Raw genomic sequence first — 26345 nt, forward strand, 5'->3', positions numbered from 1 at the left:
CATGTTACTAAAAAATCTGTGTTTCCTGCAGTCAAAAACCACAAGTTTTTAACAAATGGCTCACATTTTCCTGGTACGCATGAATCTGTGGTCAGCCAATGAAATTCTCACTCTATAACTTCATATTTTTTTCTTTGTGCTTATTTCTAACTTTGTAACTTAATACAGTCAACCCCCGTTTCTTCAGACTCCACTTCCCCAGGCTTTCAACTGTCCAAATAACGATAATTACCATATTCATTTAACTGGGCGCAACCTGACATCAGAGCAAATCAACGACAGTCATCACTAGTATTTGATAAATCTTAAACTAACCAGTAGGGTAGAGATGATCAGCCCCTCCTTCAGATCCTGTTTCTATTTTCACTTCTGTACCTCCTACAATATAGATGAGAACTGATCTAAGGAGTATGGTAATGATGGGCTCCGTGTATATATGTAATAAGTTGTCATGGTTGCTATGAAAAACTATTTTGAACATTATTACTTTGATCCCTGTCTGTATTGACTAATGAACCACCAAGTTCTACTTCAACATGAATGTCCACAATATAATGATAAGTTATAAGCACAGTTGTAATTAAAGTATTGTAAAGGATTCGCTGTGACCCTTGACTACTCCTCAAAGGACCACAGTACTTGGAGTAGATGAAACAAATATAAATTTCTCAATGAGTATACATCAAATGTGCCCATAGAAATTGAGCTTCATTGGATGAGACTTCCAGGTGATCTGGTTTACTTGGCTCATCTAGGTTTTCTATATTCCCCCAGGGCGCTGCCGCTAAACTGATGCCAAGAAGAATCGGACGTGTTGCCTCTCTAGCTGATAAGAGCGTACTAGGATATGCCACACTTGACCATGGACATCTGACAAACAAGCTTATGCTTAGACAAAAACTGCCCATGCCGGACCAGCTAGAGTGCCGCCCCACACAGAGTTCCAGAAAACAGAACAGTATGTGGTCGAGCTACTCGGGAGATTGAAAAAGGCTCACAGCGCACGTCGCCAGGCGCAGATGTACATCTGGAATGAGGATCAAAAAGACCCATTTGTCAATTACCTTGAAAACTGGTTTTGGAGGCTCTGCAGGCGATGACAAACAGAGAATGATTTTAAACTGCAAGGAAGATTTGCGGAAGCTATCAGATCATTCGAGCCTGGCCAAACCATACATGTTTCATCGAAAGACAAGGAAAGCTGTTCAGAAAACAACAACTAACTAAAATTGTACCGTGCTTGCCAGAAGAAACTAGTTTGCGCCCCAGCAACTTTAAAACCAAAGAGAGAAGAACGAAGATGAAACGAGCTATGACAGCGCACAGTGAGAAAATACCTCCGGGAGAGAGAAACCCTGAGTCGATGTTGCCACAGCCAGTTTCCCAGCCACATTGAGAGCGATTGAAAGTTTTGATGAAAAAACAATAAGACAGAAAAAAACCAGATGTCTTAATTACGAAACGTAACCAAAGGTGAGTAGGGGTATGATGAGTTTTAGCGATTGCTGTTGTTGCCAAATCAGGCTGTGATGCCTAAATCGGTTCCGAAACAGGCCCTGCACAACATCAAGTCATCCCTGGCCACAAGAAAGCCAGATCAGTATAGATATTGGACGTCAAGAAATGAGTAGGCTAGGGCACATAGCCGGCGACATCAAATGAGTGTTCGGCTAGCCATTTCCCTGCTGATGGATTGTTAGCACTCTCAATAGAAGAGCGTGCGGCATAGAAGTCAGCCAGATTAGCCAGCTGGCTAAGCCATCGCTAACAGTCCACATGAACGGACAGGCAAACAATGAACACTTAGCCAATCTGCTTGGATAAGCTACACATATCCAAGGAGAAGCTTAGCCAGCCGGCTCAGCACAACTATTATAGCTATAGCTGGCTATAACAGCTAAAGCCTGGCTATCATGACTAAAGCATGGCAATTCTGTACGCACGATCTGCAGAGCTTGAAGAAGGACGTAGCACTCCAAAAAACAATGATATAAAATGAACACACATGTACAATTAAGTTTAGAGTAGCAATGCTTGCGGCTTACACTTGTGCTATGATTATGATATATTTGTGTACAAGTACATGTATCATGTGATTGCTATGACTACATATTATTGCAAGTGCTGCTGGATTTGCTGGTAACAAGCAAAGTGCCTATACTTCCGCCGAGTCAACTCGAGAAGTACTGTAGTACTGTTAATATACAATTCCTATCCATTATACTAGATATTGTGACATAATACCTCTCTCAATAGAACAGCGAAAAATGCTGCTAAAACAGCTCAGAAGAGAATATTTCTCCAAGAGTAGATAAGTGAATGCCCTCTGAGCAGGGAAACCAAATCAAATGATGAATATTTTACAACCTTTACAATTTGGCAAAACTTGTAAAATGCAAAAATATCTCGAGACTAACCTGAGAGAAAAGTGATGTTAAATAAAGAAGAAAGTACTAATATGACTACATAAGGGTTTAACGTCCCATTGAAAAACCTGATATCCCATGCATTATACTACTGCCATATTTACCTTCATCACTGTATATGCTGACTAAACAACTCTCTGGTTCAGGAATAGGTTGAGTATCTACAATATGAACAACTTAGATACACTTAGATACATTGAATAATATTATTCACTATAAAACCTCTATTTTAATGCCACCTCTATTTGAATGCCACCTCTATTTGAATGCCACCTATATTTGACCGACACCTCTACTTGACTGCTACCTCCACTTGACTGACACCTTTATTTCAATGCCACCTCTATTTGAATGCGACTTTTAATTGACCGTTACCTCTATTTGACCACCACTTTTATTTGACCGCCGCTATGGTAAGGTTGAAAATTGGAGCACTACCTTTTGATTGAATGTCACCTCTCTGTGATCGCCAATTTCACATTCCTCGATCTTAACGACCCCTATAGCAAGTGATCAGTAAAACAAGTCCACAAAATGGTGCATGTAATGACTCAGTTACGAAGTATTACAACGATGAAGTGATATAACAATTAATTCTTCTGTTGTTGCTGCTCGAACCAAAATCCAGATTTTAACTCTTAAACTTAAGTTTTTTCGTTAAAACTTTAAAAGCAGCACCACAGAAACAATCAATAGCTGTAACAGACTAATTGTAGCTTTTCACTTGAAACAATCTCAGTTTTTCGACATATATGAGAAACGGCTCAGCAATACAACAAAATCTTTACTAGTATTTCTAGGCTCACACTTCAGCTTAATATGCACGCGTAATCCATGAGTAGGTTTTTTTTAGTTGCACGAAAAGCGTATTCTAAATGATAACGCCAAAGTTTTTCTCTATTTAACATTATTTTGAGGCGAATACCTATTAGTCCAACAGTGTAAAAATAGTGGAAGTCAGAAGGCACTGAACAATATGAACTATAATTTAATTGGTAGAAATAGTCCTCAGCTTCCCAATGCATCTTTACTTTAAAGATCTACAAGGTGGAAGTGAATTGTAGCAGATTTATTGCACCCCAAATGAAGAGTGGAAAAGTGCACAATATAAGTGGCATTTGCTTCAGCCCTCCAAAGGTTAAATTTATTTTCCCAAAATGCTGACGAACTATTCTAAAAATACAACACCACCTACTACTTGAATATCTCCTCTAATGAAGTGCCACTATAGCAGAAAAATTGACAAATAGTGCCACGGCATGCAAATAGAGGTTTATAGTATACAAATTATCTTAAACAAAATTGAGATAGAAATTAGATGCGACTTGAAAACTCAATGCGCTTCCTGCAGTCATAGAAAGCAATTTTCTAAAAAATGACTCACACCTACTTAACGCTCATGAATATGGGTTTAGCCAATTAAATCCATACACTCTGTAACCTCAGAATTTTTCATTGTGCTTATGCTTAACCTTGTAACTTAGTACAGCCGACCCCGACTTCTTCAAACTTCAAATCTCCAGACTTTCAATTGTCCAGACAATAATAATTATCATATTCATTTAACTGGGAGGAACCTGACATTAGAGCCAATGAACATCCATATTAGCCAATAGATCTTCAACTAACCTGTTGGGTAGAGATTATCCACACAACCTTCAGATCTTGGTTCTATTTTCACTCTTGTACCTACTACAATACAGATGAGAGTTTATCTAAGGAAAATGGAAATGACAGGCTTGTAGATATGTAATAGGTTGTCATGGTTACAATGAAACATCCTTCCAACATAGTTACCTTGATCACTGTCCATATTGACTGATGAATCACCAGGTTCTACTTTAAAATGAATATCTACAATATAATATAGTGATAATTTAAGAAAACAGTTACAATTAAACTAATGTAACACTTTACTACTCAACAAGGAACTACACCACTGAGTAGATAGACAGATACAAATTTCTTACGTATATGTACAACAAAAACAGTCAATTGCGTGGATACAAATGAGCTGCACAAGATAAGACTTCCAGGTGCTCTGGCTTGCTTGGCCCATCCATGCTCCTTTTATATTCTTCTAGCTAGTAAGCTCCAAACCTTCTTCACACTTGGCTGACCATATGTACAAGATCCCTGTGTCGGCTTTTATCCATGCCGGCATTAGCCATAGTAGAAATGATTTAATTGTGCCAGCTTTAGCTGTGTCAGCTCTAGTCTTAATAGCCAAGCTGGCATTAGCTGTAATAATTGCGCTTTGTCGGCTGGTAATCCTTTCTCGCTTGGCTGACCATGCTGCCAGCCGGTTAGTGATTTCTTAACCAGCCGGCTAACTTTTAGTGAGCTTAGCTGGTTTGTTTGGTTGGCTTCAACACACTCTACCCAGTAGGGATGTCGTCACGCCTAACAACGTTAGGCGTGACGACATCGTTAGGTTCAGGCGTCACAGACCAAACGAGTGACAGCGATTACTGATACATATCGTGCTTCAGGCAATTTTTGGTCGCATTTGGAGGTGGAAGTGCCTAATGACTTGTTTCTCTGCTTGTGACCTTTAAACTTCTCTCTTTTTATTCGGCAAGAGAACTGGCTGTGGCAACATCAATTCGAGATTTCTCTTTTCAGGACATATTTTTACCATGAAGATGGGCCTATTTAATTTCATGTTATGCCCCTCCTTGGAAGCAGGGTTGCTGAGACCCTACCCTGGTTTTACACGATCATCGTTTTGTATGGATGACTGTCTCTGCCTTTTGATCAAATATGGGTGGTTTGGGCAGGGTTTGATAGGGCCCAAACAATTTGGTCAGTAGTGTGGAATTATTTCCATTTTTGTCGCCTGTTGAGCTTTCATATCCAGTCTCCAGGGATGTAAAAGGGTAGCTCCTTCCTGCCTGATCTCCATATGCGTTGGCTTCGGCTTATTTTTTTCTTGTTTTGATGGACAGTCATTCCCAGTGACCAGGGGCACACAAATGTGGCTTTTCTTGTTCCTCCTGCCAAATTTGAATCTGACGCTGCGAAATAGCATCGCGCATCACCGCCAGGCGTTTTTAGATCTTTATCACATGGTCACGCGTTGAAACAAACTCGGTCGGTAGGGGAAAAATTCTGCTGCTGGTGTGGCAACCTCAGGTCCCGACAAAAGCATCAGCATATTTGCAGTCTCCCTCGTTGCGGAGTGGGGTGTCTTGGTATGCGCTCATCAGCTGGAGAGGGATTAGATACCATTCATCGATAACCTCTTGTCAATAACACGACTTATGATAGCGAATTTCCTAAGCCTTTTGTTGTTTCTCTTTACTATCCTACTTGCTTGCTGGTGGTAGTGTGTGATGCGGGACTAGTGACTGGGCCAAAGCTGACAGAGTTCAACCAAATATAGGCTCTCGAAATGCGCCCTCTGATCTGTATGTGCCCTGGCAACTTCGGGACACAGAACTTCCATGTCATCGAGTACCCTAGCCACTATCGGTGCTGTTCCATCTGGCAGTGCCAGGGTATCCTACCACCAGTTAAAGTGATCTGTGAGCCAAACACCCAATTGTTGCCCTTGGGAGTGGTAAGTGGCAGACCGACTAAGTCGATGGCTACTTTTTGCCATGGTCGGCTGGCATACATCTTGTTTGCCGCTGGTCATACTGGTTTCACCATGCTTAGCGACCTAGCATACCTCACAATTTTTTACTAACCTTCTAACGGTTGTAGTTTCTAGCCTTGGCTGCCGGTGCCAAGGTTCGATACTGCAGCTTTTAAGGAAGTAGTTCTGTACGAGCAACTAGTCAGTGTTTCTGGAAGTGCAACATTCCCCAGTGTCAACCCTGTCACTTTTGAAGCAAGAGTCCAGCTCGGGCCACCAGTTGGCATCTGCATGATTGTTTTCCTCTTGTCATCCTTGGTCAGAACTTTTTGGGAGAGTTCTCCACCCAGCAGGTCAGTGTTTTAACATTGACAAAAGCCCTTGAAAATTTGCCTACTCATGCTGTGCGTTCCTGTGATTTTGGCCGTACGGACACTCCAATGTAAAGCGGAACTCGGCCAAGATTTATAGCTATCGAGCCAACTGGTTTAAAGATGTGATTGCGTCAAAAAGGTTGATCAAATGTTTTTAAGACCAATAAAATGCTAAAACATCTGCTACAATTTGATGTCATTTTTGCCTTTGTAAACAAACCCTGTCTAGAGATATATGCATTTCAATGAGATCAACTTTTAAAATGCTCAGATTTGAGCTGGTGCTCCATTTGTGACGTATGTAGTGATACATTTGAAAAGGGTCCACGAGCGATAAATATAAGATCTCTTCTTTAGCCAATTATCAGCACGGAATTTTCATATAGATCCTAATAAATTTTATTGCTAGTAAAACCGGTTGTCTGTGATCTCGAAGTTAGGGATTTTACTCAATTACTAAAACGCACATAGACATCGATGTTCACTGACTCGATTGACAGCGTTAATTTACTGAATTCTGGTTCAGCACGTTTTATTGACAAACAACAAAATTATAACAATGCTTCCAGCTCCTGCAAAGGTGACTCATAGTTTCATGAGCATCAGGTAGTTAAAGTTTGGAGCAAACAGCGTATGGTTCGAGATGATAGGCTTCAGCAGCGTTATGCTGCGGAGGAAAATATGCTAATGGAGGTAAATTTATCTTCAACTCTGAGTCTCCTATAATATATGTATATATATATACTGTTGTGTTTACATTGAGATTATATTTCGCTGTTTGAGACCATAATGTAACTTCCTGTGCACGAGTGCGTGCTATGGATGCACAGTGAGGTCTTGCTACAAAATAAACAATGTTTATGGTTTCACTTAACTATAATATTTGCTTCAAGTTTTCATTGGCAGCTTTAGTTGGTAAATTAGATCAAAGATTAAAATTTATGTTCACTTCTCACTTGTAGAAAATGAGGAAAATCGATTGATCAATGCACATTTTTAACTCCCAGCACCAAAGCTTCGAATTATTGGCTTGGCGTAAAATTAAAAAGAAATTACACTCACAATCTACTTAACTCCCAATTTGAAAGCTTTTAGTAGATACGCATTAGAACGACATATTTAAAGGTTGGCGTGCAACAAAATTCACATTACAGTTATTTAATATCAAAGGATTCACCATGTCTTACTCTGCTGTGTTGTACGTGTAAAATATGTGGAAATGTGATTAAAGCTCCTAAAAGCTAAAGAATGAAAAGTTAATCGCCGCCATCATGAAACCGCCAAAGATTGAAATAAGTTTATTTCTCTGACGTAATCAATCCATTTGGTTATTGTTTTCACACATGATATTCACACGTGAATTGAAAGGCCAATAAAAGGCTCAATATAAAACCTCTCGTAGCAATGGTTTATAAAAAACACTTTGGGTTTTACTGAAAAGCCAGTATCAAATATAAATGCTCGCTAAAGTTTTGTTTCGGCTTGGTCTAATCATCTAGTTGTAATCTGATCATGTGACCCATACTTCCTGCCAAATAGCGCAAATAACTTCTGCAGCATTTTTCGATTATCAGAGGTGACCAACAGGCTCATCATGTTTATTAAATGATGATATGTACTCTGTCGAGCTGAAGTTGAAAAATTGAAACAATATTCACGGCAGGTTATAAGAGAGCAGTGCTGAAAGTGACAGCTTTACAATGACGATGAAATAGACGCATAAGGACAATAGACATGGTTTTATTGAATGCGTGAAATATATTTGTAAAAATATTTCGACGAGTGAGGTTGCATGAAAGTGCAAACAGAAGCCATCTTGATCAATTACGTCCCATTTGAGTTGTTTGGGAAAGAGATTCTAATGTACGACAGTTTCGTGATGGCGGCGATTAACTGTTCGTTTTTGAGCTTTTAAGAGCTTGTAATCACATCTCCACATATTATGCACTAACAACACAGCAGAGTAAAACATGGTAAATCTTTTGATACCAAATAACTGTAATGTAAATTGTGTTGCAATTCAACCTTTAAATTTGAACAAAAGAAAAATGTAATCTACTATGTAGGCAAGGCAGTAGAAGTAAATGAAGATGAGGTTAAGATAGATTTATACCGGTTTTCAAATAGACGATTTACTAAACCAGACTAGTCAGATTGTATATTTGTTGAGAAAAGACAGCTACCGCTGGTGTTACCACCACCGACATCAAATGGAAGCACTATGAAGCAATTGGGAGCAATGACATTTGTTATGGACTTGAATTCATACAATTTAAGATGAGTTTGGTATCTACCACATCAAAAACGGCATTTCAATGGTGGTACTCATTGTCGCAAGCTACTATATCGTCAACAATATGGCATGATCATTAGATTCATTAAGACCTACTTGTATGTAGTTTGTTGAATTGTTAGTATTTCAAATAATAGTTATACCCCATTTAACTTTTCTGATTACCTATTACACAATGTTATATAAACTTAGTGCTATATATAATAGCTTCTGTATTGTTAACAGCATGAAATTATCGTTGCATAAAGACGTTGAGAATGCTTTCCGACAGTGGTGTCATAAGGTTGGACGATGACCAATTAAAAAGAGCAACAGGGTTACTGCAGAAAACCAGTCAATTCTCAGTACAGGCGAGTATGATCTTGGAAGAACAGCTGTTGTCAAGCATACCATTCCCTCGGTTAGAGATGCACAACCTATCAAACAAAAGCCTTACCGGCATGGCCCTGCTCAAGAGGCAGAAAAAGAGAAGCAAGTGCAAGGGCTCAAGGAACAAAGCCTAGTCAAGGAGGGCCATGGCACTTGGAGCTCTCCAATTGTGTTAGTGAAAAAAAAGACAACAGTTGGCGTTTCTGTGTAGACTACCGCAAGCTAAATGAACTCACCACTAAGGACGCATACTCCCTTCCTAGAATTGATGATAGCCTGGATGCCTTGGGTGGTAACAAGTGGTCCAGTACTATGGATTTTGCCAGTGGCTATTGGAAAGTGGATCTAGAAGGTTCTGCAAGAGAAACTGCCGCTTTTACTACTAGATCAGGCCTTTGAGAGTGGCAAGTCCTTTCTTTCAGCCTTATCTCAGCCCCATCTATCTTCGAACGGTTAATAGAAACAGTTCTACAAAACTTGCATTGGCGCACACTGTTGATCTACCTAGATGACATAACTGTATTCTTTGCTGATTTTGACATCCACTTAGAAGAAGTATTTCACGGACTCGAAGCGGCCGGAATAAAGCTGAAGCCACCTAAGTGAAAACTTTTCGGGGAGAGGGTGCACTACCTGGGGCACGTGGTTAGCGCCGATGGGTGGAAACAGATGCGGCCAAAATTAAAGCTGTGAGTAAATGGTCCTTGCCTAAGCCTGATGTGAGAACGTTTTTGGGCACTTGTGGATTTTACCGCAGATTCATTGCAAACTATGCTGAACTATCTCGACATCTCAGCCAGTTGTGCTCTACCCGAGCAGGATTCTGCTGAGACAACGAGTGTCAGGATGCCTTTCAAACTCTTAAAAAGCACCTAAAAACTGCACGTGTGCTGGCATGTCTAGACTACTCGAAACTATTCATTTTTTTGTTGACCTAAGATTTGCATGTTACTATATAAATACTCAGAACATTATTATTACTCGTATTGCGTGATTAGTTAGTGACAAATATTATCGTTTTTGCATTCGAAATATTTTATTGTGGCAACGGTTGACCTAATTTTTGTGCAGCCAATCAACCGTAGATTTTCCCTTGGTTTGCTGTATAACATTTCAGTTTTGTCATTACTGTTGTGTTACTGCTTGGCGCTGCAAGATACAACACCAATAAAGATACTGCGTTCTTTACTATAGGTCTGCTCGATTTTCAAGGCAACTAGCGTATCAAATTCTTGTCACTGTTTCTGACTTTAGCATTGTGAGATCAGCCAGCGTATCATAGCTGCATTCACTATAAGTGCTATTGGCCGAACACCAAGAATTATTGCGATTGGCTTACTAGGGTGTAAAAGTTGGGAAAATTCACCCTCGAATCTGTTTATCGGCTCCCCATCGAGTATGTTTATCGGCTCACCATTGAGTCTGTTTATCGGCTCACCATTGAGTCTGTTTATCGGCTCACCACCGAGTTTGTTTATCGGCTCACTCTTGAGTCTGTTTATCAGCTTGCCCTTGAGTCAGTTTATTGGCTTGCCCTTGAGTCTGTTTATCGGCTCACCCTCGAGTCTGTTCATCGGCTCACCATTGAGTCTGATTATCGGCTCATCGTCGAGTCTGCGTGGACTCGCTCTTGAGTTGGGAGTCATTTATCCTTGTCTAGTAAAATTTACTTCACACACTTGCAGATTTTTGTTATATACATTAATGTCATGGGTACATTTGCAGTTCACATAGTATCCGTGACTACTGACTAATATGTAGGTCAAATGCAAGCAACAGCAAATAGCCTACACAGTGAACAGCAATTGATTAGGCAATAGCATGAAACATAGGCAAAAAAATGCAAACCTAAACTTGTTCTTGACATGAAATAAAATCATGCTGTTTAGAACTTGTATGTCTTATCTCACTCATATTCTAGCAGGATACAGAGTTACTGATAAATTATATATATTTAAATAATTTCGTAATCGGGCCTGCCAACTCTCACGCATTGGGCGTGAGACTCACGCAATAACACCAATGAAAAAATGAAAATGCATGAGATTGTCGCCCCAATTTCCACAATTTTATATATACTATCATTGATACATCAATTGCCCCTAAACCAAATCTCCAGCATTGCCCCACTCTTGGGTTGGCAGGCATGTTCGTAATACTATTTAATATGCATTTGCAGCAACTAATGTAATGTTTTTTTTTCATTTGCTATATGTATGTACATTATCTTCCCAAAGTCGACATGAAACTCGTAGCATTTCGGTCATATTTTTGCACTATATAAAAAGAGACGATGACGAAACCTTTACAAATGAGTAAAACGAAGTGCACAAGCAATTATGTGTACTGCAAGCTAGTAAAAATATATGTAGAGCTTTAGAAGTTGCAAAAAATAAAAGTTAAATTATTTTTTCGATTTACCGAGAACCAGTTTCCCTAGCCTTCTTTCCGAAATAAATAATGTTACTTAAAATGTTCTAGTACACGTATTTTAAAACGCCTTTTTGCCAAGGTAACATACGTGATTGTTTGGTTCGCTACGGTGTCAAGGTGAAGCTCGTTTTGGATAGTGCAGAGCCGTATATAGAATAGTCCAGTGTCGTATAGTTTCACCGGGTTACAGAGATTACGCCTACAAGAGGATTCGGCTACAAGAGGTTTCGCCTACACTTCCTGGAGGTTACGTCTACACTTCCTGGAGGTTACGTCTACACTTCCTGGAGATTACGTCTACAGTTATGGAGATGGTGCATACCATTGATTGTTGAAGAAAAAATGTAAGAAAAATGGTAAAAAGTAATGCAATAATAGTGTTTTCACTTAACATTGATTGAAAAAACATACTATTGATTAAAGTCATCTATCAATCAGAACGAAAATCGTGGAAGTGTAAAATAAAAACAATTTAATATCTCCTTTCCTTTCTTGGCTTTCTTAACGAATACTACCACTGCTACTATTACTACTGGTGGCTGTTCGGAGCCACAAGAACGCTAAGATGTGTGCTTAAAATCTCAAAGCTTTGGTAGATGCTTTGAGTCTGATAAAATCATCACTACCTTAGGGTGGTAGCATAGAGTTATCTCCCCCTAGAATGATAACTGTGCATTCAACAACACGAGCGTTTCCGGTGCCAACAAGGAGCGTTTAGGCCACGCCCCTTTTTTGTGCTAGTCAACCGTAGTGATCGACAGAACAATAACGTCAGCCATGAGAATGATCATGAATTTCCAGTTAAGAGAGTAATTATTGCTCATATTAAAGAAATGATGATTATAGTTTATTACTCTAATATATGCTTATTATTTAAAGCAATTCAATACCTACATGCATTGAAAAGGCACTGAATAGATGGTGTTAAGTAAGTGAGTTAATGCAATCAGTTACTCCAATGATATACAGCCCCCAAACATGAGGGGCTGTATATCATTGGTTATTCATAGATAAGATAGATAGTCATACTGGGGTTGTATTACATTGGTGTGATGGGAAGCTAATCGACTGCCATCAACTGAAAGTATTGACATTGTATGGTGATAGAGTGATTCATTGTCACCTCAGTTCACAAACAGCCCTTGCATGTAATCTTAGATTTCAATACATATCAATCAAATACATAGACTAGCTTGAAGCAAAGATGTCCACTAGTTAGTGGACATCTTTGCTTGATGTAATCAAGCAAAAAGTTTGAAAGTTAGAGTGGCAAATGTTGTTATATGTTAGATAAAAATAAATTATACTTAATTATACTAAATTATAATTATTTAAAAATAAAATAGACTTTTTATTACTTTATTTATTAAATAAAGTAATAAAAATTAGCTATGATTACAATAATTTTTTATTGTAATCATAGCTAAACAGATTATAATTAGCATTACTTGCTAATTAATTTACATTTAAACACATTTGCAGTTTCATTTTTCTTCCTAATTCATTTCAACAAAAAACTTCTTTCATGATATTAAATTTAAAAGTGGTAGTTGTTTGAATAAGCTTGAAAACATTTACAGTTGTTTTTATTTTCTCTCTTCTCTTCATTTATTTCAATTACACAAAACACTTTTCATAATATGTTGTTTGAAAGTTAAAGTGGCAAATGTTGTTATATATTAAATAAAAATAAATTATACTTAATTCTACTAACTATAATTATATAAAAATAAAATATACTTTTTTATTACCTTATTTATTAAATAATTTTTCATTGTAATCATAGCTAAACAGATTATATTTAGCCATTACTTGCTAATTATTTTACATTTAAACACATTTAGTTTTATTTTTTTTCCTAATTTATTTCAACTAAACACTTCTTTCATGATATGAAATTTAAAAGTTGTAGTTGTTTGAAAAAGCTTGCAAACCTTTAGAGTTGTTTTCTTTTTCCTCTTAATTCATTTAAATTGCTTAAAAATATTTTCTTATGATATGAAGTTTAAAAGTTAGAATAGTAAATGTTATATAAAATTAAATTTTCTATCATTTTTTTATTACTCGGGCAACACCGGGTAGTACAGCTCATAGTTGATGGCAGTTGATTAGCTTCCCATCACACCAATGTAATACAACCCCAGTATGACTATGTATGTTATCTATGAGTAACTGCTTGCATTACCTTCACTTTCACTCACTATCTATTCAGTGCCTTGGCAAGTCATGCAGGTATCAGGGATTACGTGTATGTCACAATTTCCATTTTCATAATTCATTTCCATATTATTTCCATTTCCATATTATTTCCATTTCCATAATTCATTTCCATATTAATTCCATTTCCATAACTCATTTCCATATTATTTCCATATTATTTCTATTTCCATAATTCATTTCCATATTAATTCCATTTTCATAACTCATTTCCATATTATTTCCATTTCCATATTATTTCCATTTCCATAATTCATTTCCATATTAATTCCATTTCCATAATTCATTTTCATATTATTTCCATTTCCATATTATTTCCATTTCCATATTTCATTTCCATATTATTTCCATTTCCATAAAAGTTCCATAATTCATTTCCATATTAATTCCATTTCCATAATTCATTTCCATATTATTTCCATTTCCATGTTATTTCCATTTCCATAATTCGTTTCCATATTAATTCCATTTCCATAATTCATTTCCATATTATTTCCATTTCCATATTATTTCCATTTCCATATTAATTCCATTTCCCTACTTCATTTCTATAGTATTTCCATTTCCATATTATTTCCATTTCCATAATTCATATCCATATTAATTCCATTTCCATAATTCATTTTCATATTATTTCCATTTCCATATTATTTCCATTTCCATAATTCATTTCCATATTATTTCCATTTCCATAAAAGTTCCATAATTCATTTCCATATTAATTCCATTTCCATAATTCATTTCCATATTATTTCCATTTCCATGTTATTTCCATTTACATAATTCGTTTCCATATTAATTCCATTTCCATAATTCATTTCCATTTCCATATTATTTCCATTTCCATAATTCATTTCCATATTATTTCCATTTCCATATTATTTCCATTTCCATAATTCATTTCCATATTAATTCCATTTCCCTACTTCATTTCCATAGTATTTCCATTTCCATATTATTTCCATTTCCATAATTCATTTCCATATTAATTCCATTTCCATAATTCATTTCCATATTATTTCCAATTCCATAGCATTTCCATAATTCATTTCCATATTATTTCCATTTTCATACCATTTCCATACTTGTAAAATAAAATTTCCATATCCATTTCCCTAAAATTATGGAAATATTTATGTTTATGGAAATGAAAAAGTAAACATTTCCATAATATGTTTAGCGATCCCTGGTAGGTATTGAATTGCTTTAAATAATAAGCATATATTAGAGTAATAAACTATAATCATCATTTCTTTAATATGAGCATTAATTACTATCTCAACTGGAATTCATGATCCTTGTTTAACCCTTCTCATGGTTGATGTTATTGATCTAGTCAATCACTACGACTGACTAGCACAAAAAAGAGGCGTGGCCTAAACGCTCCTTGTTGGCACCGGAAACGCTCGTGTAGTTATCACTCTAGGGGGGAGATAACTCTATGGGTGGTAGTACCATTCGTTGTACTACGAATTATTATTTATTGATAGTTTGTAATTAATTAATAGTCTGCAACTAACGGTGAACTAGTATTAATAATTTGATATATTGGGCGTTGGTCTGTCTGCTTATAGTAATTTAATAGTCAAACGAGTGTGGGTATATGAATGAGACAAAATAATATGATTATTTGCGAATAAATAACAAAAAAATAAATAGTTGTTTTATAACTAAATTGTTCCATTCTTCTGGTCACTTTTAATGTTTTACGCATTGCTTTGGTTTAGCTTGCTTTGTAATACATTGTTTTAGCAATGTCTTATGCATTGCTAATATATACAGAGTAGTAGTAATATTATATCTTTGGTATATTATACCATATACATAATATATATTACATATAATTATGTAGTGGTTTTATTATTTTGTGTTGCAAGCAAGGTTGATTGATCGAAAGGTTGAATCATGAGTTAAAACTGTTTGTCTTGGGATGGCTAATTGTGATAAGTAACATTACATTAAAAATGTCATCCTCTGAGCAGTACAATTAGTCTAAAACTGTAAATTATGAAACGCCAATACCGTGTAGCAGGCTGTACGCTACCATTTTCCATGTATGTAGCTTTGTACGCAACATCTAAATTACAAGTCCCAAGTAGCGAATGGGACCAATGTCAATATTGGTATATTGATATTGGTCCTGATCAATAAGTCAATATCACCACTCAGAATTTTACTAAAAACATTATGACAAAGTTTAACTCATCTGTCTTTCAAGGTTTCAAAATAATTAATTTCTCATAGTTGAAGAAAACTAACTCTGCTTTTTTGTCTATACAAAAATCTCAGTGCAGCGTTTTGAGTTCACTTTAGTAAAGTAATATCCTTTGTAAGGTAAAGGTCCCAAACCATGCAGCCATACTCAGGACCAGGTCTAACTCGTGAAGTATCAGCTATCTTTCTTGTCTTTTGATCTGCATCTTTCAGAACCATTGTAAGCATGCCGATTAATTGCTCTTCCTCGGATTCAATTTTAAAAATATGTTGATTAAATTTCAGATCATTCTGCAACTCTACCACAAAACAAGGATTAGAAGTCACACTTTGAAGATGGTGATCATATAAGATGAGAAAGTTATTTGTATCCATCGGCAAAGACGACTTGCCAATAGAGAGATGGTAATACTTTTGTGGATTAAAATCATGTGCCAAATTTTGGCTCAAGATTCAAGAGAGCATAAATCTTGTTGCAGCATGGGAGCTTTGTCTTGTGTAGCTGTTGAGGCTTTGTGTTATCAGCTAAGTTGTCAGTTCATCTTCGGCCACTTTTTTGACACTCACATGGAGTCCCTTAATACCTCGTCTCTTAGCCTACCAAGCATCATTTTATGCACTATGTAGCAGGCACAAAAATAGCTCTAGACTCTCTCAACAAGCGGTTTGGGAGTTGTCTGTTAGAGTTTTGCTGTTGTTGAGCACACGACTCCTTTCTTAAAGCTAGTCTAAACAGGCTAAACTAGCTCATACAATGATTAGCAGGGCTTTTGGCTCACAAAAATGAAGCAAAAGTTTAATCATTATATTACTGTTTGAACATTTTAGAATATTATACCTATAACCTAGCTTAAGTTGATTTGTTCTGTATCTTGCAAAAATCTTGCAAAATCTTGCATTTGTTCTCTGTGCAAATTTTCTTATCCGCTCACTGTTGGGTTTCTGATGTATCGAGGTAGAGAAAGTAAATTGCATTATCATACTTTCTAATATTCTCAAAAAACATACTGCTTTTTCATAACCTTCTACTCTACTTTGTAGAACATTGAAAGTCGATTGAGAAAGAATGCTGACAGTCAGAAGATAGGGTGATATGACGATACATACGTTATTGAACAAATACTAGTACAAGTACAGATACTACCATTTTAAGATGTATCACTGACATGATGGTGCTTATATGTGATGAATGAGAAAATGGAGCAAACAAATCTGTAACTGGATGTTTGTATTTTTTTGCAGAATAAATCCTAAACTTATAATCTATCTATTGATTCAATTGATGAAATATGAAAACTTCAGCAAGTAAAAATACTGCAAGAATGTGTACTTAACATATGAACTGTTGTGTGTACAAAAGTAGCCCAATTCCTCCAAATTATACAAAAGTGAGTAATTCTGTATGTCTAAATGATATTCACTTCGAAATAGTCTTTTAATGTATGCTTATTTTAAAGCAAAGCTAAAGAGAAGGAGCAGTTATAGTAGCCATGCAAGGAGATTGAGAAATGGGTTTTTACTTCATTTCAAAGATATTTATTACAGCATTACAATGTGGTTGAAGCTATGGCCACTTTAGCATAATTTTATCAAACGTGCTTAATTGTTTTGTGGTATTTTTGTTAATTTAGAGTTGGCTCCTTTATATGTCATATTTTTTCTTGCTAAAACAGTATTGTTTAGTAAATAATTTCTTTTTTATCAAAGTGAAATAACAGGTTATATGCAGAAAAATCAAATTTTTATGAGAGCCTTCTTTTGCTCATTTATGATGGATGACACTATTGTAAATCATATAACTTGTATTTGTAATTTACTCTGTATATATGCATATGTATCCAAGGGTGATCTCAACCGGCTGTGAGGGAGGCTCCATGTAAAAGTGAAACATAATGGTATGCAATAGGAGATAAAAAACAACTCCAAAGTTATGAAATGATATATTGGCCAACAACCATTGATCACTTTTAGTGATGGGCTGCTGATAACATAGAAATACTCAGTTATTGACATGTGTCTGTATGTATAAGAGTAACAACTTCAAAAATACATACGCTTGTTTTTTGCTTAATAATTCAATAAAAATGTGGTTTTAACTTCAATAACACGGTGTGTTGCAAATAAACGACTGTTAAATCACCATGGTTCCCAATAATCAACTCGAATTAAATTTATATATTTGCAAGGATTTGATATATGGATGATTATAGGATTCGATATAAAAAATAATTTACATAATAAAATACATCAACACACGTTCATAACATGCATTCGTAATTTTCTGCATCACAATTCACAGAATTAAAGTAGGTTCAATATTCTAGATCGTAGGCATAGTCTATCAGCTTGTAGACGTAATCTCCTGTAGGCAAAATCACTTGTAGACGTAATCTCCTGTAGGCAAAATCACTTGTAGGCGTAATCTCCTGTAGGCAAAATCACTTGTAGGCGTAATCTCTGGCACCCGTTTCACTATACGACACTGGACTATGTGAAACTATACGGCTCTGGAATAGTTGTGCGACCAAAACCAGAAACAGTTTGCTGGTTTCTAAAGAAACGAGCTACACTAACTATTATTTCATCTACAGGTAAAGGGTAAACATTCTGGGTGTTGGAACAGATTAAAACTTATATATAATTATTAATTCTAATGGGAAAACCTGTTTCAGATCTCAAACAACTCGGTTTTCGACCAACCTTCTGGAACGGATTGTGTTCGAGAACCGAGGTTCCACTGTATCTCTAATGATAGGACTAAAATGATTGCCTAAAATTGATTGCATTACTATGGATCACTTAAAAAAAGACAAATTCCTGACAAGCCGATGCCAATATAATGTAAAGGAAACTGCCGGTCTTCTTTACTCTCCACAAGACAGTCGACAAATAACGCCGAGTGCTAACGTCGGTGTTATTGGTTTACATGTATACATTAGTATTATGCATGCAAAATTGGCAATAAACCATATGCAAGCATGCATAAACTGACGCATGCAACTATGCCTTAACAACCATTTCTGTAGTATTATTGCGTTTGGCTAAAGGTAGAATTGTAGAGTTGCGGTTTTATTCGTAGTTTATTGCGTTAACTTGCGCCCAGAATGATCACCGATGTCAAGATCAAAAACTACGTAACATTACATAAGCAAGGAAAGACAACACTTAGAGTATAGCCAGCCTAGTTCCACTACAATTTCGTGCTCTTTTTAATGTATTTTTCTTCCTTTTCAGGCTTATCCTCTTTTTCTTTGTTTTGCGTTCGTTTTTCTATTACGGTCTTGCAAAATCAATTTAACTGATCGCATTCCGCCTCCAAATGGGACATTCGAACGATAACTTTATTTAAAACATCCCAAGGTAACTCTTAGTTAATTTTATATACTAAGCTTTTGAATTTAACAACAAGTTGGGGGTAAAAAGTGTTGAGAAGAGATTAAATTGTAGTAAAATTACATAGTTCAAGTCTAAAGTTTATTAATCACATTTATCAAGTTATTGTTCATTTTTTGTTTAACAAGTATAGCATTTTTTCAAAACAATACAGTAGTTAGGAAACTGCAATACTTATTTGAAGTCATCCTCTCATGTAAATTTTCTTTTAATTCTTACACAAATAATCTCAAAGTAAACATGAATTGTTCACTATTATCTTGCATTCAGGATACTTTTACAGTTTCCATTTATTTGATAATATGCCTGCAAATAGAGGCTTTTTGTTATTAAATTTTTATTATCAGCAAATAAAAGATAACTAATTTGCTAATAATTGCAATACCTTATAAGGAATGTGCTAATGAAAAGTGGGCAGAGCCTATCATATATAAGTTGTATCGCATTATTTTTATGAATCAGTATTGCTTACATACTACAGAGAAGAACAGGATAAAAGTTGAAAACTAAAGATTCTAAAGCTTGTTCATTATCATAACATTGCCCAGAAAATAAAGATACAAAGAATATACAAAGTGTACAGAATATGCTGGCAGTCTTGGTTGACACAAACCCATATATAGTACAGAATCACTTAGTACAAAATGAGAGAGTAGGGGAAATGTGAGTTTTCCTTAGTCTCTCATTGAAGTTTTCCCGGGCATCTTCAACGATGACCGAGCCTTTTCCTCTGCTCGGAGGCGAAATATTTTTCCTCAAACAGGTTTACATATAGCAGTAAAATCTTGACTCTCGATTGGTTTTAGTAATTGAGTTTTAGTAGCCAAAACCTACGTCATTACATTAAAAATTAATAGTTATAATTAGAAAGGAACACAAAATTTCAAAAGACATAGTAAAAATGATGTTATCATTCAAAAAATGCTGTAAAAGGGCACTCACTTATAACTCATTGATTTTAACCATTTATAATAAAACTTTGGAACTTTGTGTTCCTTTCTAATTATAGCTATTAATTTTTAATGTAATGATGTAGGTTTTGGCTACTAAAACTCAATTACTAAAACCAATCAGGAGCCAAGATTTTACTGCCATTTGTAAAGCTGTTTGGGAAAATAATTCGCTGCCCGAAAGGCTCGTTAAAATCCTTTTCAATTTAAGGTAAGATAACCCTTTAAAAGCTCAAGTAAAACCACAAGTATTACTATAATTTGGTATAGCTCTAAGTTTGATAGGTTTTTTATCTGCCACCAGTGTCTTGTTTGTCTCTAGTAAGAGTATATGTTTGATGTTTGTGTTACGAGCCGAGGTGCTGCTGTTAAACAGTCAACACATACGACAAATGTAAAAATGCGTTTTTAGATTAACTCTGTTCATTGTAGTTGACAGTGTTTTGAAGTATTAATACAAAATCTGCATCTGTAAAATCTCAGTTTATAGAACTTGCTGAGCTAATAATAAATAATTTATAGCAGCAGAAATCTTTTAAAAAATTTACAAACAACTAAATAAAGATTTAATCTTTGTCATGTTTGTTTTTAAAAAAGAAATAAATCTATTGAATTAAATACAAGTTCTTGCTGAGTTAAGTGTGAGCATTAATAAAACTGCTAATTAGTAATTTGAGCTTATTCATACTTTTAAAAAATAAATGATTATCCTTGCCAAATTTTATGTAAGCGTAAATAATTTAAAAACTACGGTCCAATCAATCTTTTATTATGCAATCAATCATAGCGATGATAAGCAATAATACATATACTAATAGTAATGCACCTGCACTGTAAAATCACATTTAAAAACATAACTTACAGGAAATATGTTCATGTTGGTCTATCCAATGATATACAGTCCCCATAAGGTTAGGCTACGGGCATCATATGGGCCGGGCTTAATGATCGAGCTCTCTTGGGATGAACCCGAACTAAACCCGAAAAATATGCTGAATAAAGCCCCTTGTAAATTTACAAATATTATGAACAATAGTGGTTATTTTACTGATCTGTTGGTTTCATTTTGTTGTCAAATAAATATAGTTGCCCAATATTGTCACCATTATGATTAGTCGTTTGCCATTCACAAGCATTCACAATATTAATAGTCGCAATCGTAAAATAGCTCAAATTTGGTTTTATATTTAGATTTTGAGTATGAAAACTACACTCCACAGCTTTGCCTGCTGTCCCATCTTATTGCCTAGGTAAAACAATGTAACAACGATGAAAGTCTTTGTTATTTTATATTAGGGGTGGCAAAATATTAATCAAAAACTAGGATAAAAAGGTCGTTGTTCAGGTGATTTTGGGTAAATTAAATTTAACTTTAAGCATATACTACGACATCTACTGTCTTGACCTTAAAAGAGTGGTGTACATGGTATAACAAGTGTATTGTTGCTTAGTGTAATATCGACCGACCCAGCCAATAACGAGTCAACACCCGTAAGCATAAAATATGTCGCAATGCTGATGCAATACAAGGATGTGACGAATACAACAGGAAGTGTAAGTAAGGGCAGGTAATTACTAAGTGCAACATACATTGTGCACATAACTTCAATACATCTCTCTTTCTTCTACAAAACAAAAAGATGAAATCCAATTCTAATTGAAATAATCAGACTAGCAACACACATAGCTATTATAATGTTATCACTGCTGTCTACTACAATTATACATAATGTAGTCGTCAAACCGAGATGGTCGTGCTCTAACCCGAGGATGTCGAGGCGGTGTGGCAGCAGGTTCTGGACAAACAGGTACCTTCTTAGCATTAGGTTGATTGTTTTGATTAGCTATGTGTATGTTGTCTGGCTGAATGTCTCTAAGCTCAATGTCGTCAGGTAAGTCTACACAGGTCTTGCTTTCGGCATCCTTTCTAATCTGTCTCCTGTTACGTCGATATATTACATCAGTAGCCAAGTCCTTTACCAAGTAGCTTCTACCAATTGTCTTCACAATGATTCCTGGCAGCCATAAATTGCTAGTACAGTTGCGTATTCTTACTTTATCTCCATCTTGTAAAGGTGTAAGATCTCTAGCATTACTGTCATAGAATTTCTTTTGCTTTGCTTTAGCTGCTCGGAGGTCATCATATGTGTCGAGTGAATGCTGACCTGGCTCCATAGCTGATTTTGTAGAGGGTAGTAGTGTTCTGGTTCTTCTGCCAAACAATCTCATTGCTGGTGATAGTATGCCATCTCCTCTAGGAGTGTTCCTGTAATTCAGTAGAGCCAAGTATGGGTCATCAGATTTTGTTAGCAGTCCTTTAAGTATTCCTACAGAGCGTTCTGCAAGTCCATTAGATTGAGCATACCGAGGGCTTGATGTACGGTGGTCAAATTTCCATGTTCTTGCAAATTCCCTGAACAGACTGCTAGAAAACTGTGGCCCATTGTCACTTATAACCTTTAGTGGTATTCCGTGTCTGGCAAAAATGGATTTGACATGAGTTATTACAGATGAACTAGTAGTACTGCTGAGTTTTGAGTATTCAATGAAACCACTAAAATAGTCTGCTACTATAAGAAAGTGTTGGTTGCCATGCTGAAACAAATCCATTCCTACAGTCTGCCATGGCAACTCTGGAGTATCTACAGGCTGAAGCGATTCTTTTTGTTGGTTTCTCTGATGTTGGCAGCATTTGTCACAGGTTTGAACCGTATCTATGATCTCAGATGACATTCCTGGCCAATATACAAATTCTTTAGCTCTTTTGATGCTTAGAGTCTGTCCCAAGTGAGGTTGGTGTATTGTGTTCAACATATGCTGTCTCAGAGCTCTAGGAACGACAATCTGCTGATCTTTAAACACTAAGCCACTAATTTCAGTGAGTGAATGCTGCACAGTCCAAAATGGCCTAAGGTCTTCGTCTAACTCTTTTCTGCTATCAGGCCAACCATCACTGATCACTTTGCAGAGTTTTTGTAGTTGGGCATCCTTAGATGTAGCATCTTTAAGCTCAGCTTGTTGATCTTCTGTAGAATGTAGAACAGGAAGGCAGTTGAGACTTAAGATTTCATCAGTTATGGTCCGTTCACTATCCTTGTACGTGGCTCTGCTCAGTGTATCAGCTATGTATAACTCCTCTCCTCGTTTGTAGTTCAGTGTAGCATCGTAAGGCATCAATCTCCAAACTAGGTTGAGTAATCTTGGCGGTATCTTGTCGATAGGTTTACTTATAATATTGATAAGTGGCTTGTGATCAGTCTCAAGAGTGATATGTTTACCATATATGTATCTGTGAAAGTGTTCTGCTCCAAACACAACAGCTCGCATCTCTTTCTCAATCTGTGACCACCTCTGCTCTGTATCTGTAAGAGCTTTGGAAGCATAGGCGATTGGTTCTCCATCTTGTAATAGAACTGCACCAATGGCCGATTTAGAAGAGTCAACAGATAAGAGAACTGGTTTGCTGACATCATAGTATTTTAAAAGAGGAGCTGATGAAATTTTGCTTTTTAGCTTTTTGAAATTTTCATCTTGTTGCTGTGTCCAAACAAACTCAGAACTTTTCTCAGTCATTTTGCGAAGCTCACTTAGATGCTCGGACAGGTTCGGCACAAACTTCGTGAGGTAGTTGACCATACCTATGATTCTTCGTACACCAGTTTTGTCAACTGGAGGTTCTAGGTTGTGAATTGCAGAAACTTTGCTGGGGTCAGGCTTCACTCCATCAGCTGAAAGAACATGGCCTATGTACTTTACTTGAGATACTGCAATCTGAGACTTCTTTCTGTTCAACTTCAGTCCTTGCTGTCTGCAACGTTCTAATACTGCCTTTAGTCTATTGTTATGTTCTTGAAGAGTAGTAGCATGCACTAATATGTCATCCATAATTACTGCCACACCATCTAGACCTTCGAAGAGCCTTTCCATCGCGGCCTGAAATACCTCAGGAGCACTCTTAATTCCAAAAGGTAATCTAGTAAAAACATATCTACCTAAAGGACTATTAAAAGTTGTCAAAAGACTACTACATTTGTCTAGTTTCAATTGCCAAAAACCCTTATATGCATCTAATACACTAAAAAGTTTAGCTTCAGGCATTCTAGCTGTGACAGATTCAATAGTAGGTAAAGGATAATGTGCCCTTTTAACAGCTTTGTTTAGGTTCGTTGGATCAATACAAATCCTAATACTACCATCAGGTTTTTTTACTGGTACAAGACTATTTACCCAATCAGTTGGCTCAGTTATCTTAACTATAATACCTAATGATTCCATTGTTTTCAACTCCTTTACCACCTGATCTCTAACTGGTTCAGGTATAACTCGTGGAGGGTGTACAACAGGAGTATATGCAGGATCTAACTCTATAGAATGTTCGCCTTCTATGCAGCCGAGCCCATCAAATACATCCGAATAACTATCCAGGTTGAAAGTGTTACTGATAGTTTTACCTGGAGATTGTATTTGGTTTAGCTTTGCCAACAGTCCTAGAGTGACACATGCTTTGCCACCTAACACTGCTCTCCTATCTTCAGGTACTACCATAAATGTCAGTGGCAAGCTCTTCCCATTTGTGTGAGCAGTAGCTGTTACTTGGCCAAGTGGTACAAGCTGATGTCCGGAATAAGAGTATAGTGTAGTAGCGCATTTTTGTACTGGTAGGTTCATCTGGTTCACTAACTGTACAGGAAGTGTGTTGCATTCAGCACCAGTATCTAACAGCACTGAAACTGTAGTGTCATTGATACTAATGTTAGTAGTGAAGTCTGCAGGATTAGTTGTAGAACTTTTAATGCATCCAACAAAAAGAGCGTTACATTGGCTACGAGCTTTACGCTTTGGTGTATAGCAGCATTTCTCAAAGTGGTTAGGCTTTTCGCAGTTTCTACAAATTTGTCCTTTTGCTGGGCATGAGTCAAAGGAATGTCTGGGCGAACTTCCACACCTACTACATGTACTTGACTGGTGTGTTTTAGGCTTTTCAGTCCTATGTTGAGCGTTGTTACGTACTGCAGCAATAGAGACAGATTCTTCCTTTTGTTCGCATTTAGCAGCTTCCTCAAGACGTCTGAGCATTTTTACAACATTATCTAGTTCAACATTTTCCATTTGCTTAATCTTAGCTACTGTTTTTGCGTCATCTAAGCCGATAACCATTGTGTGAAGTATTAACGTTTCAGTCTGTTCACCAAACTCGCAGTAACGTGCTCTTTTCCTCAACTCAGTCAGATATTCATCAACGCTTGTGTGATTCTGCTTGCAGTTGAAAAAATGGTCTCTCGAGTTGAACAGGTTACGCCTCGGCTTACAAAAGTTGTCAAAGTTTTCTATAATATCGTTATACACATCCTTACTTTTGCCGGTGGCATATGTAAAAGTCTTGTAGATATCTTTGCCTCTCTCTCCAACAGTTCGTAACAATAGAGCTATCTTTACCTTATCATCGGCTCCGTCTTTATCAATAGCTTCCAGAAAATGTGTAAAGTCTTCTTTGTAAACTTCCCATTCTGCTGGTAAATCAACTCCTGCCAATGACTTAGGAGCCAAGAACTGATATTCACTAGCCATCGCGGTAGTAAGCAAAGCCAATGTAAGTAATGTAATATAGATAGTTGTATTATATTAATCCATGTAAAGTCTCTTTAGTCCAAGTTTAAACTGACACCATGTCTTGACCTTAAAAGAGTGGTGTACATGGTATAACAAGTGTATTGTTGCTTAGTGTAATATCGACCGACCCAGCCAATAACGAGTCAACACCCGTAAGCATAAAATATGTCGCAATGCTGATGCAATACAAGGATGTGACGAATACAACAGGAAGTGTAAGTAAGGGCAGGTAATTACTAAGTGCAACATACATTGTGCACATAACTTCAATACATCTACCAATTTCAAAACTGGTAAAAATAGATAAGTTGAAGTGTTTTATTTTCCATGGACCCATTTTTTTAGTTAGGTGTTACCCCTACATTGCAAAAATTCAAGGTTTGCTATTGTGAATTGCGGGGCCTACTGACTGAATGAGCTAATGACGCGGTAACAGCGAGTCGTGTTTTCCAAAACATAACAAGGCAACCCGACCGCCCGCGGGAA

General features: G+C 36.5%; 2 protein-coding genes and 1 long non-coding RNA gene across 4 annotated transcripts in view; 1 reads left to right on the plus strand and 2 right to left on the minus strand.

Moving 5' to 3' along the window:
* Window positions 1-11539, minus strand: part of LOC137386775 (zinc finger protein 271-like) — an 87877-nt gene extending 76338 nt beyond the window's left edge. The window contains exons 1-5 of the mRNA XM_068072918.1: window positions 11464-11539; window positions 4224-4280; window positions 4056-4118; window positions 2531-2587; window positions 316-378 (exon numbers count right to left, since the gene is read on the minus strand). Of these exons, the coding sequence (XP_067929019.1) occupies window positions 316-378; window positions 2531-2587; window positions 4056-4118; window positions 4224-4239 (199 nt within the window). The 5' untranslated portion in view covers window positions 4240-4280; window positions 11464-11539. The remainder of the gene's footprint in view (window positions 1-315; window positions 379-2530; window positions 2588-4055; window positions 4119-4223; window positions 4281-11463) is intronic.
* Window positions 11540-11654: 115 nt separating this feature from the next.
* LOC137386801 (uncharacterized) lies at window positions 11655-17166 on the plus strand. 2 transcript variants are annotated; one of them, XR_010977838.1, is made up of 3 exons: window positions 11655-11831; window positions 16192-16311; window positions 16948-17166. It is a non-coding gene; the product is annotated as an uncharacterized lncRNA (long non-coding RNA). The 2 variants fall into 2 exon arrangements; XR_010977837.1 differs by having other exon boundaries at window positions 11655-11819.
* A 4506-nt stretch (window positions 17167-21672) lies between these two features.
* Window positions 21673-26100, minus strand: LOC137386790 (uncharacterized). The gene is made up of 2 exons (XM_068072938.1): window positions 24701-26100; window positions 21673-21874 (listed from the first exon to the last, which is right to left on the minus strand). The coding sequence occupies exons 1-2, from the start codon at window positions 25815-25817 to the stop codon at window positions 21855-21857; spliced, it is 1137 nt and encodes a 378-aa protein (XP_067929039.1). The 5' UTR covers window positions 25818-26100; the 3' UTR covers window positions 21673-21854.
* Between the last annotated feature and the right edge of the window lie 245 nt (window positions 26101-26345).

The sequence above is a fragment of the Watersipora subatra genome, chromosome 2 (assembly GCF_963576615.1).
Source record: "Watersipora subatra chromosome 2, tzWatSuba1.1, whole genome shotgun sequence".
NCBI classification, from domain to species: domain Eukaryota; kingdom Metazoa; phylum Bryozoa; class Gymnolaemata; order Cheilostomatida; family Watersiporidae; genus Watersipora; species Watersipora subatra.

Coding starts and splice junctions, on each gene's coding strand:
- LOC137386790 (XM_068072938.1), bottom strand. CDS start 25,817: ATGGCTAGTGAATATCAGTTCTTGGCTCCTAAGTCATTGGCAGGAGTT. Junction 21,875..24,700: donor AAACCAAATACAATCTCCAG/GTAAAACTATCA, acceptor TTTGTTTTGTAG/AAGAAAGAGAGATGTATTGA.